The sequence below is a fragment of the Piliocolobus tephrosceles genome, chromosome 18 (assembly GCF_002776525.5).
Source record: "Piliocolobus tephrosceles isolate RC106 chromosome 18, ASM277652v3, whole genome shotgun sequence".
Classification (NCBI taxonomy): Eukaryota; Metazoa; Chordata; class Mammalia; order Primates; family Cercopithecidae; genus Piliocolobus; species Piliocolobus tephrosceles.
In genome coordinates, this window is record NC_045451.1 from 32,873,184 (window position 1) to 32,889,403 (window position 16,220).

General features: G+C 39.9%; 1 protein-coding gene and 1 pseudogene across 5 annotated transcripts in view; one reads left to right on the forward strand and one right to left on the reverse strand.

Moving 5' to 3' along the window:
- Positions 1-16,220, forward strand: part of DYM (dymeclin) — a 416,736-nt gene that overhangs the window by 76,271 nt on the left and 324,245 nt on the right. For all 5 annotated transcript variants that reach the window (XM_031934503.1, XM_026455157.1, XM_026455155.1 and 2 more), the window contains exon 6: positions 14,431-14,503. In XM_031934503.1, the coding sequence (XP_031790363.1) occupies positions 14,431-14,503 (73 nt within the window). The remainder of the gene's footprint in view (positions 1-14,430; positions 14,504-16,220) is intronic.
- Positions 3,903-4,758, reverse strand: LOC111539784 (annotated as a pseudogene).

Below are 16,220 nucleotides of genomic sequence, written 5' to 3' on the forward strand. Positions count from 1 at the left end.
TGGAAATTCTGGTTATATCATTTAAATATATTAAGATATTATGTTACATTTTAAGCAAATGAAATGACATGATACAAGAAAACAATAGTTTACAATACTTTCAACTCAAGTAGCAGAGTGACCATGTGTATTTATCTCTTCTCCCTCTGAGACCCCATTACCTGATGGTAGAAGAATTTTCTACACATACTATCGAGCAACTTAGGACAGTCATTTCATCCTTCTTTAGGCTCCTTATGGCCTCTTTTAAGATCAGGAAACAGTTTTGGAGAAATAGAATATGAATTTCTGTTTTACTGCAATATTTTCCTCAGTGTATTTCCAAATTAGAGAAGGACATTCTTCTTGACTCACACTTTGAAAATACGATTTTACCATCTTCTAACATTTTAACATTCTTTTCTGTGACTTGATAGCCATTTGGCAGGTTGATGTCCAAGGAGGCTATTGCCTTTCATTTCTGTAAGGTCCAAATCTCACTAAGTTCTGCAGGTTTTGAGGAAACTGAAAGGTGGCAAACATCACAGGGCAGGAAACCACTGCCTCATAGCAATGCTGTGTGCAGGGCATGCAGAACATTTAGCAGGCAAGAGCTCTTCATTTTCTTTGGTTAGAAGTTTGTAGACTGAATGGAATTTGCTGCAGTTTACATATGCCCTGTCCCCGTATATGCAGATAGATGAGCAAACTCTAGTTTGTGCTTGAGCAAGATATCAGCAATCTTTTGTTTTCTGTTTATATGGAAACATTTTTTTTCCCTCTACTGATACTGGACAAATATAGGTTGAGTGTATTTAAATTCAAGTTTCATCCTTGAGAGCATGCTGAATTTAAAATATCACAATTAAGTTTGTTTCGTAAGTGTTCTAAAGTTTCTTTCCAACAGATGACGTTGTTGGCTGGTTGCAGGGAAGCAAAATCATATGTTCCACTTTTCTTTGAAAGTTATTGTATCAGGGTTCTCTAGAGGGACAGAACTAATAGCATAGATGTATATATGAAGGGGAGTTTATTAAGGAGTATTGACTCACATGATCACAAGGTGAAGTCCCACAATAGGCCCTGTGCAAGCTGAGGAGCAAGGAAGCCAGTCTGAGTCCCAAAACCTCAAAAGTAGGGCTGACAGTGTAGCCTTCAGTCTGTGGCTGAAGGCCCAAGAGTCCCTGGCAAACCACTGGTGTAAGTCCAAGCATCCAAAAACTGAAGAACCTGGAGTCCAGTGTTTGAGGGCAAGAAGCATTCAGCATGGGTGAAAGATGAAGGCCAGTAGACTCAGCAAGTCTGTTCCTTCCACCTTCTTCTGCCTGCTTTATTCTATTCATGCTGGCAACTGATTAGATGGTGCCCACTCAGACTGAGCGGGGGTCTGCCTTCCCCAGCCCACTGACTCAAATGTTAATCTCCTTTGGCAACACCCTCATAGACACACCCAGGAACAGTACTTTGCATCCTTCAATCCGATCAAGTTGACACTCGATATTAACCATCACAGTATCACAGTTATTGTTCTACATTTCATAGCTAAAATGTGGATAACTTTATCATTCTTGAATAAAGCAAGCATATCAATTTTAGCAGTGTTATTTGCTGTCATCTTTTATTTTCTCTTCTGTCCCAGAAGACCATTTCATGGAAAGTCATTTATTGTTTTGCCCAGTTTTGAGTTAGTATGAATTACTACCTCATTAACTTTGGGGGATGGGGGAAGGGGAAAGGTACTGAAATTATGTTTGATGCTGTTAAAAAAATGTTAAATTTCAGATACTGTACCATATTTATTAAGTAAAGAATAAGTTTCTATAAAGGGTGAATAAAATGACAATATGTTTGTGTATGTGTATATATATATACACACACACACACACACATATATATATATATATTTTTCTTTTAAAGTCCAAGGCAGGTGTAGTGTATTATGTGTGTGTGTGTGTGTCTTTTCTCCTTTCCCATTTTGTAACTGTGAGAGCCCCATGTGTTTAGGGGCTGCCCCATGAGTATTTCCCTTGGATAAAAATGTTTACCTTGTCTTCTCAGAGGAAACAACTCTCCAGTTTCATTGTAGATCAGACATTCCTTTCTTGGATTCTTTGCTTTCTACTCTGAAGTAATTCCTGCTGAACTTTTGAGATTCTGCTCTAAAAAAGATAGGCAGCCATTTTTTTTTTTTCGGAGACAGAGTTTCACTCTTGTTGCCTAGGCTGGGATACAATGGAACGATCTCGGCTCACTGCAACTTCTGCCTCCCGGATTCAGGTGATTTTCCTACCTCAGCCTCCCAAGTATCTGGGATTAGAGGCATGTGCCACCATACCCGGTTGCTTTTGTATTTTTAGTAGAGACAGGGTTTCACCATGTTGGCCAGGCTGGTCTTGAACTCCTGACCTCACATGATCTGTCCACCTCGGCCTCCCACAGTGCGGGGATTACAGGTGTGCGCCACTGCGCCTGGCCTGGGCAGCCAAATTTTATTGAAGCTACCTTGGAAAAGGGAGCTGAGGCACAGGAAGCAAACTGAACCGTCCTAATATTTTTAGAGATTGAGCATTTGTCATTTCACCAAAGTTTATTTCAATAATAAAAGTCCCTTTGACTCCACATTTGATTAGTGGTACTGGAAAAACAGGTATTTCTTCTTCTTCCCCCTAAACTTTCACAGGCAAAATACATTTTCTGTCTCTTTCTCAGTCACTAAGTAGGAAAGGAACATAAGACTTTCTAAGTTGTTTCTGAATATAGCTAGATTTTTTTGCTGGTCTTGATCTTCTTTTGGGATTGATCATTATGTTCTCTGACTACCATATAACCATATAACTGTATGTTATAGTATAGACTTAATCAAGGATTTTGAGAAAGTTAACTAAGTTGGTGTGTGAGAGATTCTGCAGAATTTTGATATTTTGAAAGTTATATACTTTGTTTTTTTCTAGGAGGGAATGTTTGCAAGAATTATATAGAATCTAATTAATTTAATGTAACTATCCCCAAACCACTCCATCATCTTTCACAGTTATCGTTTATCATTCAGCAGTGATTTTCAGAGCTTGTGCTTCATACATTGAGTTTGAGTTTCAAAAGAGGAATATGTTTAATTTACTATGTTGATAATTAGCCTTCTATATTTGTTAAATATATACTGATGTCTAAAGTTAGAGCTTTTAATTAGAATTGTGTCTTGCGTGTGTTAGTTTTGTTAATGCTGGCCTTCGTGATTGTGATGCCAGCAGTACCAAAAACATAGTTCTGCTTGGCAAGTTGCAAACCTTCCCATGAAGTGCTAGCAGCAAGAATGGAGTGAATGTTTATCCTCACAGGGCCCAAGAGCATAGCCCACTCAATACCTGCAAACCCAGCACTTTGTTTTGTATTGTGTACTACAAAATATGCATATTTTATACTTTATTTAACATGATATTGTCAGAGGCATGGGAACCAGAACAACTCCATCTTGAATAGGAGCTGGGTAAAATTAAGCTGAAACCTACCGGGGTATATTCCCAGACAGTTAAGACATTCTAAGTCACAGAATGAGATAGGAGGTTGGCACAAAATACCAGTCATAAAGACTTTGCTGATAAAACAGGTTGCAGTGAAGGAGATGGCCAAAACCCACCAAAACCAAAATGGCCATAAGAGTGACCTCTCGTGGTCCTCACTGCTACACTCCCACCAGCGCCATGACAGTTTACAAATGCCATGGCAACGTCAAGAAGTTACCCTATATGGTCTAAAAAGGGGAGGCATGAATCATCTACCCCTTGTTTAGCATATCAAGAAATAACCATAAAAATGGGCAACCGGCAGCCCTCAGGACTGCTCTGTCTCTGGAGTTGCTGTTCTTTTTTTCCTATACTTTTTTTTTTTTTGCAGTTTTTACATTTATTTAAACAGAAAACGTGCACACGAGCTGTCTACTCGTTTTCTTCACTGCGCAGCCTGGCATTGGGGTTGGTGACTCTGATGGCCAGCTGGGCAGCTCTTTCCACGATGGCTTTGTGGTTCTTGGAGGAAACATTGTGAGCAATCTCGGCACAGTAAGATTTGTTGCACATCAGCAGTACTTCCAGCTACTTGACGTTGTGGACCAGGAACTTCCGGAATCCACTGGGCAGCATGTGCTTTGTTTTTTTGTTGCTCCCATAACCAATGTTGGGCATCAAGATCTGGCCCTTGAATCTTCTACGAACCCTGTTGTCAGTGCCTCTGGGTTTCCGCCAGTTACGCTTAGTTTTGACATATCGGTCTGACTGGTGCCGGATGAACTTCTTGGTTCTTTTTTTGACGATCTTGGGCTTCACAAGGGGTCTGAGGGCAGCTATGATGCCAAGGAGGAGATGGCTGCCACCTCCGTAGGCAGCGCCAAGGAAGAGAGAAGGGACAGTGGCACGCAAGGGCTAATGGGCCCTATACTTTCTTAATAAACTTGCTTTCACTTTGCACTGCGAAATCGCCCTGAATTCTTTCTTGCGTGAGATCCAAGTACCCTCTCTTGGGGTATGGATTGGGATCCCTTTCCTGTAACATATTTATCTGTCCTGTTACAATATCATTTTTATTTTAATATAAAATTATTTTTCATTATATACCATTAAGTGAATTGATGCACTTTAGAGATATGCTGTATTTATTTTGGGGCCAAAATCTCAGAGTATCCCTGCACCCCCCACCTTTGTCGAAGCTTGGGACGCAAGATTTTTTGTTGTGCATCTTAGGTATCCTAATGTAAGGATAGCGGGAAAATGACACTTTTTCAACCATAGGCCACATTATCAAGATAGTCATCTCACTGAAAGAGCCATCTCTGTGGTAATCTGTCAGTGATTCTGTCCATATACTGACAGAGCTTTTCTTTCTTTCTTTTTTTAATTTGAACCTGACATTGTGAATATATGCTTTCTTTATACAGAGTTGACAGTTCAGGATTTTATACTTTTTTTTTTTTTTTTTTGAGACGGAGTCTTGCTCTGTCACCCAGGCTGGAGTGCAGTGGCGCAATCTTGGCTCACTGCAGCCTCCACTTCCCGGGTTCAAGCAATTCTCCTGTCTCAGCCTCCTGGGTAGCTGGGATTACAGGTGCCCGCCACCAGGCCTGGCTAATTTTTGTATTTTTTTTTTTCAGTAGAGACGGAATTTCGCCATGTTGGCCAGACTGCTCATGAACTTGTGACCTCAGGTGATCCGCCCGCCTCGGCCTCCCAAAGTGCTGGGATTACAGGCATATGCCACCTCACCTGGCCCTATACATGCTCTTTAGTGTTGTTCTTTGTGTTTATAATTGAGCCTACTCTTGGTCCACTGGCTTAAGTCCAGTGAATATCTTTTGATACTAAAGACTTTCTGTTTTTGGCATATGTAATTATTTTTACCTTAGTCTTCCTTGTTGTTAGTTTGAGATTTCCACTTTAGCCCTTTTTATATTTTCTACCAATTTCTTTTTACAGTTGATAAAAGAGCAATAAAATTAAATGATTACACAGATACTGTTGAAAGGGGGAAAAATGGAGCATGACCACGCAGTAGCTGAAGACATCTATTTATCAGCTGATATATGATATCTGATATAGGTATATGAAAGACTGTTTGGGGTCAATAATATACAGTGGTACAGGTTGTTTGAAGATCGAATTTACAAAAGTGGAGGGCCATCTGCAAACAATTGAGCGAAGTCAACTGAGGCATCTTAGGTATGTTGGCTTATTCCACACACAGCATTTTTTTCTTTATTCCAATCCATTGTAATACTGCTGTGATCACATGGATATTGCTGGCATTTTCAGTGAAGCAGTCTTTATGAGAGTAATGTGTCAGTAAGCTCTTAGTTTGTAATCTAAATTTGTGAGGATTTTGTATTTGAACATTTTCCCATAGGCTACGTATGATGTGGTAGCAGATTGTTAGAGAGAATTTGTATTATTATATGAGGATAGCTCTTTCCATTAGTCCATGCCTTTTGATAATCAGTCAAAGGGGACAAAGCCAGCCCTAGGCAAAACTATGAAGTAATACAAAATTGTTTCCATTTTCCTTTGGCCTTCAATGTGAGTTTTTCTTTCTTCTTGCCAAGGTAATACTGATATTTATTTTACATTTTGTGTCTTATAAATCCAATATTTTAAGTCCTTAAGGGCCTAAATCTGTTGTTTGTTTTTGGAAACACTTCTCATGGCTTGTTTCCTTATGTATTTGATGACATTGATTATATTTTTATTTTTATTTTTTTTGAGACAGAGTTTCTGTCACTCATGCTGGAGTGCAGTGGCATAGTCACAGCTCACTGAAGCCTCAGCCTCCTGAGTAGCTAGGGCTACAGGCACATACCATCAAGCCTGGCTAATCTTTAAAGATTATTTTTGGTAGAGATGGGGTCTCACTATGTTGCCCAGGCTGGTCTCGAATTCCTGGCCTCAAGCAATCCTCTTGCCTTGGCTTTCCAAAGCGCTGGGATTATAGGCATGAGCCACTGCACCTAGCCATGTTTGATCTTATTTGAGGCTCCAAATAAGGGAGAGATTTGCATTTGCTTCTAAAGGGACCCAGGGGCTGTAACACCTGATGCCATGTTAGCTTCCTGCAGCAATTCTTGACTTAATGCGGAGTCTCAGGTTCAGGCCCCATTCCTTGCCACTGACTGAGGCTTAGTCTCCCCGTAGTGGGCTTCATTCTAACTGGCATTCGTCTTCTGGGTTACATACCTTAGAGTTTGCTTACTGCTCAGTGTTTTACTCTGGATTAAAGTCCATTTATTTGCTTGTAGGTTCTTTTGGTTATAGGGTTGGAGTCCTTAGAAATTTGCTTTACATTCTAGAAGCCCATCAATGCACTAAAAAGTGTTATTTTAGCCAAGAACTAGATGTTTTGTATAGGAGGGCTCATTGGAGTAACTACTCCACCATGCTGCAGTGATAGTGTCTTTTTCCTTTTCTTTCTTTTTTTCTTTGGGGACAGAGTCTTGCTCTGTTGCCCAGGCTGGAGTGCAGTGGCATGATTTTGGCTCGATGCAGCCTCCACCTCCTGGGTTCTAGTGATTCTCCTGCCTTAGCCTCCTGAGTAGCTGGGAATCACAGGCGCATGCCACCATGTCCAGCTGATTTTTATATTTCTAGTAGGGACAGGGTTTCACCATGTTGGCCAGGCTGGTCCCAAACCCTGACCTCAAGAGATCCACCTGCCTTGGCCTTCCAAAGTGCTGGGATTACAGGTGTGAGCCACTGCACCTGGCTATAGTTTCTTTACAAATATATTTTTTGTAAATGAGGGAAGAAGACTTTGGAGATTTAGAGGCTGAAGATAAAAGCAACAAAGTGGGGGTGGTGGGAAATAAAGCTGAAAGGAAGGTCCAGGGAAGTAGGAGGTGCTAGGATGAAGAGCCCAGAGAGGGAGTTAGTCCTGGTTTTTTTTTTTTTTTTTTTTTTTTTTTTCCTGAGATGGAGTTTCGCTCTTGTTGCCTGGGCTGGAGTGCAGTGGCGTGACCTCAGCTCATTGCAACCTCCACCTCCCAGGTTCAAGCGATTCTCCTGCCTCAGCCCCCCAAGTAGCTGGGATTACAGGTGTGGGCCACCATGCCCAGCTGATTTATGTGTTTTTAGTAGAGACGGGGTTTCACCATGCTGGCCAGGCTGGTCTGGAACTCCTGACCTCAAGTAGTCCACCCGCCTTGGCCTCCCAAAGTGCTGGGATTGTAGGCATGAGCCCCTGCGCCCAGCATTAGTCCTGTTTTCAAAGAGATTGCCACCTGTGGTGCAGTGGGCAGCTCTGCGAGCACTGAGGGGAGGGAGGCAGCAGATCAGCTGCCCAGACCTGGGGTGAGTGAGGTGCGTAGGCCCAAGACACTGTATAACCCGTGAGTACAGCTTTGTGGAGAGTAGGAAAGAGACAGGGACTCGACAAGGCCAAGCAAAAGGCTGGCTTTAATGGCACTTCCATGGCATAAAACAGTTCAATATAAATTTATTTTTAAAAAATTATTTTGTGGGACTTGCTCTCAAGCATAGTGGATTAAACATGCGTGTTTGCTTTCTCCTGGAACTCCAATAAAATATCAGCAAAGGGACTTTTAAAAAGTCGTGAATTTATTAGATTGAGGAAGAGAGGGAAACACAATGTTAATAACATTTTGAAAGTTGGAAAATGGAGTAATGATGAGCTTCACTGATCTGTGAAAGCTGAAAGCTAAATGGCTTCAGCGTTGGTGAACTCCAGAAAAAAAGCCAGTTCTTACTCCAGAACCTTGGAAAGGCTTAGGAATTAGAAGTGCCAGGTGTCTCTGAAGGCATTCCGGCTTGGTAGGAGGAAGCAGTTCTGTCCAAGGTTCTGTCCCTTGCCATGCAGTCAGGAGGCCACCCCCCTTTCCAGTTTAATACTAGAGATCTGTTATCCTTAGGGGCTGAACTCAGAGAGCCTCCTGAGTGAACTCTCAGGCACTGAGGAAGGAGGGTGGCCTAATGAGACCAGGGCTCAGTGGAAAGGCCACATATGGAAGAGTAAGGTGTCTTGACTTGGCTGCTAGAATGCTGGCACCAGGATTTTACCCACCCTATTCCCTTTCCTGCCAGATTAGTGATACTCTTATAGAGAAAATGAACCAAAACGGGGAAATGGCTTACATTTCAGTGCCCCCATTGAAGCAGCCCAAAACTCTCCAGTGGGAACCGCTGTTTGGCAGGCTCTGCCTGTGCACACCACGCTTCCAGTCAGCATTGGCCTCATGCTGGTGGGTCAGTGGAGAGCCAAGGATTCCAAACAGTGAAGGCAACAGCTGACTTGTGAGAGATCAAAACAAAAAAAAAGATACAAGATAGGAAATTTGTGGAAGTATATTTAAAATTTGTTAATTACCCCCTCTCTAATACAAGCAGTTTCCTTTCCATTCTCCCCAGGCTTAAAACATTTTTGAAACTCTTTCTTTGGAATCACCCTAAAAACCTGTGGCATATTTGTTTTGCCAAACTCGGTGGCAGTGAGTCCTGTGAAGCTAGCTTTGTTTTTCCAGATGGCTCAGGTGCTTTGGCTGCCACGGCAGCAGGTTCCCTGCTCTCCTTTCTCTGCTGGAACTGGGTCCTAGAGACCAGGGCAGGCGGTAGCTTGGGAGGTAAACTCAAATTTGTATAGTATGTGGTTGGGTGGTTTTTGCTTTGTTTGTTTAAATAGCAAATTTAATAATTTAACCTTATAGGTAAGCAAAGCAATAAACAAACCCATGTGGAAAAATGTGGCTCAGAGAAAAAAGAAAGCATGGACTTATTCCTTTAAAATATTGACTTGTAATATATGACTTGTAATTGGTCTCTGCAGAAAAACAAAAGTGCCTCTAGGAATTCCTGAACTGTTCTTTGGTCATATAATAGGTGTAATTGTTTTGTAATATTTCTGTCTCTTCTCTCCCTTTCTTTCCCATATATTATTAGTGGAACAAAATCAATTAAACTTTTCTAATAGGCACATTTTATAATCAAACCTGGTAGAGTATATTATCTTTTAGGTAATTAGAAACATTTCTGTTTGAGCAAAATAATAGCAGTCAACCAGAATTATTATCGATTTGATTTAAATGGCATAGGACACAAGCTTATAAATATTGTAGTGCACTGAAATGCAGATCACTTTTCTTTTTAAAAGAGTCCTTTTGCCATTCCTCTTTATGATTAACCTACAAGAGACATTTTGGTTTTGCTAATTAGAAGTTTAAATCTAATATTTTAGAATATTTTAGAATAACTTCAATGTTAGTTTCACTATTAAAGTGGCAAAAACCTAGACTCTACCATGAGTCTTTCATTTTCTGAATATAAGTTTTTAATAAATATAATTATGTGTCTTCCATTTTAAGGAAGTCAGTTTTATTCTGAACTTCTAAGGTACTCTGTTAACCTGTTTTTGGAGTACAGCCCTATTCGATTAAGTTTTTAGTACTTGTATTTGGCACAGTGTAATTTTGGGCAGCATTGAAAAACTGGCAGTTCAACCTTCTGAATGCAAAGAAAACAAAGACAAGACTCTTTTAACATTTCTTCTAATGACTATATATATTCTGATTTAAATCCATATGTTTTATTTTTCTAGTTGCTTTGTTTTCTAATGATCAATGAGCGCTTTTTAAAAACAATTTTTTTGCTGTCTTTCCTTCCCCTCCTACTGTGATGGGAAGGCCTTTGATTAGGACAGTATTGTACTGTTCTCTGCTTCTCTCCCTAAGGACAAAATGAGAGTGCTATCTCAGCACATGGTGCTGAATGGATGGTGGGTAAAATGAACTAACAGGGACTGCAGCTTAATTTTGGGTATAGATTATTAGAACCTTAAGGGACCCTAGATATCATCTCGCTTGTCTACTCCTTCCCTTGGTGAAGTTCACAGGGACTAGAGCAGTGGGGCTTTAGAATGAGAGTGTTCCAAGGATAGGGCTGGTATTTTAGTGACCTTGTTCTGCACAATACGGATGATAATAGCTTATATTTATTCATTGTTTTAGATTATTTGTACATTGGATTTTGAAGGAGTCAAGAACTTCTAGTATGTGTTGATGAATACATAGTGTGTCATCTTGATGTATAAACTAATACGTAGTACTTCAGATGTCTCCCTCCTATCTGGGCCCATAGTACTTGGGGTTTTGTATTTACAATGTTCAGTAAAACATGAATTGGTTGAATATTTTCCCCCAACTTTGTATAGAAACATCTTTAAAAATAATTTAAAGGATATTTTCCTTTTAATTTTTTCCCTTGAGAGTGTAGATTTGAGTTCAAATCTGGATTCTGCCCCTTACTCTAATTAAACTAACCTATCTGAGCCTTGATGTCTTCATCTGTAAAACGATGATCATAATCATTAACTATTCATCAAGAGTTATTGTCAGGGTTAACGTTAACATGACATTGAATATAAAGTGCTCATCACAATGCCTGTCCAAGGGTAGAGTACTCGGTAAATGCTGTTAATGTGATCTTACAGAAACTAAGACTTAAAATATTAAAATATTTGTCTGGAGCTATTGTGGTAATTTAAAACTCTTTAAGGGAGAACTCTGGTTTGTTTGTTTGTTTTAACAGTCAGGGTCTTGCTATGTTGCCCAAGCTGGCCTCCAACTCCTGGGCTCAAGAGATCCTCCTGCCTCAACCTCCTGAGTAGCTGGGACTGTAGCATGTGCCACTGTGCCCAGTATTGAGAGAGAACTCTTAGGAGAGAAATGTTCTCTCTAAGTTATAAAACTTCACAATAAAAATGTTCTCTCTAAGTTATAAAACTTCACAATACAGTAAACACACTGAATCTTTGCAAAGACATTTGCTCAAAGAACCTCAGTTTATTTTGTCATTGACCTGCAAATTTCAAGAACTTTTAAGATTCTCTTTACTGTATGAAATGCTTGAATGTGTTACTATACTTTTTGTAGGTGAGTTTATATTTATTTTTTGGAACTAAGGAAGATATTTGGCCTTATAAGAAAGCTAAGGTGATATAAGTGCTAGTTGGGAAATAATGCAATATAAATGGCTTGCTTGATGTCAAACCTAGTAAGCAGTCAAATCTTGTCACTCTTCACTTAAAATACAATTATTTACTTCTATATTAGCTGAGAAGCAAGAATTTAGAATTCTGAGGAATTTTTTTTAGTGAATGGAAGTCTTAAGATATTTCAGCTGGATATTGCTTATTGTCTTTTGTTAGAGCTTTGGCCTTGAAATATTATATTTTACTTGTATGAAATATATTTATCATCTTCATTATTTTATTAGATTGATAACAAAGCTGTGTGTATACTCCTTAATTGACCCAAATGTAAATTTGGCTAAGGTCGTGATTTGAGTGGCACATGGAGTTGAATAGAGAATCCTTGTCATCATTTTAATATGTAAAAATTAGGTGTTTTTATACCCCTGGAAGTTAAAAAATCAAATCAGGCACCATCTGTGGTTCCTGAATGCTTAGTCTCTCACCTTCCGTAATTAAAAAATTGTGCTGGCTGCTTGGCTGAACAGGGATGTTATTAAACTGGCATTTGGTCTGAAATGTTCCTTAGGGAATCACTGAGTGATTTTAAGTGTTCTTTCTTGAGCCTGGGACACTACATCCTGTAGAATGAGTTAAGGAGTGACTGTTTAGCAAACATATATTGAGTATATATTATATACCAACAAATCAACTTGTTGGAGTAGGTTGTTAACTTGAGTTATGTTGGGCAGCCTTGGCAATGAGAGGGATTTTAGTTAGATCTGGTAACTAACCATGCAGTCCCAGAGACAAGTGTGACTTACTCTCTTATTTTATTTTTTTCACTAATAATAGAGCCAAGCCCGATGCTTCTTGGAGTGAGATTTAATTTGGTTGTTGAACTTGAGTCTTGCTGTGTATCCTTTTTAGCATTGATTGGTGTGTTCAGCATGATTTAATATTCTTTTCAAGATTTGTACTTACCTCTCATGGGGTTACTATGCCAGTTCTTTTTGTGGCAAAGCAGGATGAAATTTCTTTATAATTTCTGAATGCTAGGTGATATTGTGGCCTAGAAAAGAAATTGCTAAACAGTTTTTGAGACTCCAAGTGCTTTGATGCTTTGCAATTACCTGCTGGATTTTTTCTGAGATACCTGGGCTCAGTTCAGCAAATTGTATTGAGTACATATTATGTGCAAGCTCGGATAGAGTCCAGTAGGGGCCTGCCTGCTTGTAGACAAAAAATGATGGCATAATGTAACCAACGTATGCAATGCAAGAGGCATGAACAAGGCATAGATACTTTATAGATTATTCAGGGTGAGGCAAAGGAGTGGGTTTCATGGAGGAGATGAAACTTAGGATGGTTCAGATGGATACAGATGGGCTTTTTAAAAATTAGATTTTTATTGTTGGAGGCTATTCCAGGCAGAGGGAATGTTACTGAGGTGTGAAATGGCATGTAGCTGAAAGCTTGGCATTGCTGGAATATACACTGCAGTACCGGAGGGAGATAAAGGTAGAAAGGGATAAGGGAACTATATCTCCAAGAGTCTGGCATGCTGTACTTTGGAGCATGGAATTTTTGTGGTATATATTAATCAGCTTAAAGTAATTGAAAAGACCTAAGCCAGGAGAGTGAAAGGATAGATTTTAGTTAGCTCTCTCTGATTGTAATCTGGAGTTTGGATTGCAGAGGAGTAAAATTGGAACTAAATACTAACTAGTCATGAAGGTTAAAGGAGTCCAGGAGTTTTCTTTCTTTTTCTTTTTTTGAGACACAGTCTCGCTTTGTTGCCCAGGCTGGAGTGTTGTGGTGCAACCTCAGTTCATTGCAACCTCTTCCTCCTGGGTTCAAGCAATTCTCCTGCCTCAGCCTCCTGAGTAGCTAGGACCACAGGCGTGCGCCACCATGCTGGACTAATTTTTATATTTTTAGTAGAGGTGAGGTTTCACTATGTTGGCCAGGCTGGTCTCGAGCTCCTGACCTCAGGTGATCTGCCTGCCTTGGCCTCACAAAGTGCTGGGATTATAGGTGTGAGCCACCACACCTGGCCCAGGAGTGAGTTTTAATTTAGTAAACTTGTTTAGCTGAACTGTGGTGATGAGATAATGAACAAAAAAGCACAACAATGGTGGAACTCTGGGGAACATGCCAATAGTTGAACGGTATTTTGAGGAAACAGACACTGGGAAGAAATAGAAAAAGAAGTTTGTTAAAAATAAGGTATTATAGGAACTGAGAAAAGAAGGAATTTCCTGAAGGAGTAGGTGTCAGTAATGTCCAAGAGCAGAAGTCACGTAAGATACTGACTGACTTTGGGAATTTGGAGGTCACTTACTTGTGACCTGGGATAGGGGAATATTTCCATTGGAATGGTAATTTGTGTTCTGCCTTTGCCACTTATTTATTCTTTGACTTTGGAAAGCCCTTTTACCTTTGACTCATTGTCTGTAAAGAGGAGGTTGGCCTCTTTAATGGGGTTCGGTCTATGATCTGTGGAGCTCCAGAGGTTCATAAAAGGTACCTTGAGGCCCATCAAGAAATCGAGGGTAGAGCCAGATATTTGTTAGGGAGGGAGGGATAAAAGTCCTCTACCCCTGCTTCAAACAAAGCAGTGAGAGCAGCTTGATTTTTATCTGTTTCATATATTTGGCTTTAATGTAAGATTTCATTGAAAGAAACACATTGAAAGAAACACAGTGCAGTATAAGAAATCTGACAACTACTGGCATACAGGAGCATTAAGTACTTTCAAGCTTTAAAAGCTATATTACTATAGAGGTGTTGAAAGGTCCTATACTAGATGAAGATTATGATAGATGCTAACCTGTTCATGGTTTGGATTTTAATCAGAGGTGAACATTAATGTCTGAGTTTATATAATGATAACTGTTCATATTCTCATTAGGAATGAAAGTATAACTTCTAAACAACTGTATTCTACTGTGTACTTTGTTGAAAAAAAAAAAAAAATCTTTTTATGTGTCTTACCAGGTTCTGACTCGGAAGATCTTTTGGAAGAATTACTGTGCTGTTTGATGCAGTTAATCACTGATATTCCACTCTTGTAAGTTCTGGCTAGGCCAGGATTTGTTTTATCTTCTTTGTATGTGGCAGATCATCATTGATCATGTTATGGAGTTTGTGGGTCCTGGTGTAGTACTTATATGTGTGCCTTTTCAGGATTCTATATCCAGAGTTCTTTTCTTTCTGCCTAATATTTAGACTGGCTATTCATCGTCAAAACAAAAATGTTACATTGTTAAGGGGGAAATAGTGAAACTATCTTAAGAATATGGTAGGCACGGAATTAATCTCTGTATTAAGAGAGCTTATATAAGATCTTTGGAAACAACATTTTAAGAGAGAAGCAATTTGAATCTACTTCATATTGTGGTAGACACAGTGAGTTGAGTTCTCCTTATCTTCCTGACTTCTTGATTGTGTTTCCAGCCTCTTTTGGTGAAGCCAGATTTTCATTTCCAGCCGCCTTTGACGGTAGGCATAGTCAGTGAGATGTAGAGGAAGGTCCTCCAATGAGACCTCTGAGTAAGGCTCTCTAAAAGGAACTGCTTGAGTCAGCTAGGAGGCATATCTTTTTTCTCTTGACAGCCCTTTCTCCTGCTGTATGAAATGTGGACAGTCTTTTGAGTTGCACAGCCTTCTTGGCACCATGAACCAAGAGACTCACAGAAAATTCTGTTTTGATGTCATTGAGCTGCTAAACCAAAGTCAACAACTACCAGCACCACCTTTTTTCATCCTGGACTTCTCATGTGACAGAAGTAGACCCTTATTAGTTAACACTGCTGTAACTGGGCTTCTGTCACTGCAGCTCAACGCAATTCCTATATGATTCAAAATGTTCGTCTCGTTTGTTACTTTTTAAGATTTAAAATAGAGTCAGGGCCTTGCTGTGTTGGCCAGGATGGTCTCGAACTCCCAGCCTCAAGTGATCCTCTGACCTCAGCCTCCCAAAGTGCCTAGATTACAGGTATTAGCCACTGTGCCTGGCCTCATTTGTTACTTTTAAAGCAGTGATTCTCAACCTTTAAAAAAAATTATTGGCCAGGTGCAGTGTCTCACGCCTGTAATCCCAGCACTTTGGGAGCCTGAGGCAAGTGTATTGCTTGGGTGCAGGAGTTGGAGACCAGCCTGGGCAATATAGTGAGACCCTGTCTTTACTTTAAAAAACACAAAATTAGACCGGACGCAGTGGCTCACACTTGTAATCCCAGCACTTTGGGAGGCCGAGGTGGGCAGATCATGAGGTCAGGACTTCAAGACCAGCCTGGCCAACATGGTGAAACCCCATCTCTACTAAAAATATAAAAATTAGCTGGGCATGGTGGCACACGCCTGTAATCCCAGCTACTCGGGAGGCTGATGCAGGAGAATCGCTTGAACCAAAGTCAGGGAGGTGGAGGTTGCAGTGAGTTGAGATTGCGCCACTGCACTCCTGCATGGGCTACAGAGCGAGACTACGTCACAAAAAAAATAAAAAATAAAAATAAAAAAATTTTTAAAAATATTTTCTCCCTGAGAAGCCTTGTTTGACATTTCTTTCATAATTGCCTCTCCCACTTAATGAAATTTGAGTCCCCAGACACACTGAATATCTGTTTATGTCTTACAGCCCTTTGGAGGACCACAAACCATTATTATTGTATCTATGAAGATTTTTACTTACCTCTCTAGAAAGAGTTTACATCTCCTGTTGAAAATGCATATATAAAAGGAATTATTTTTGAAATAAAAAAGTAGATTTTACTGTTTCTCTTGAC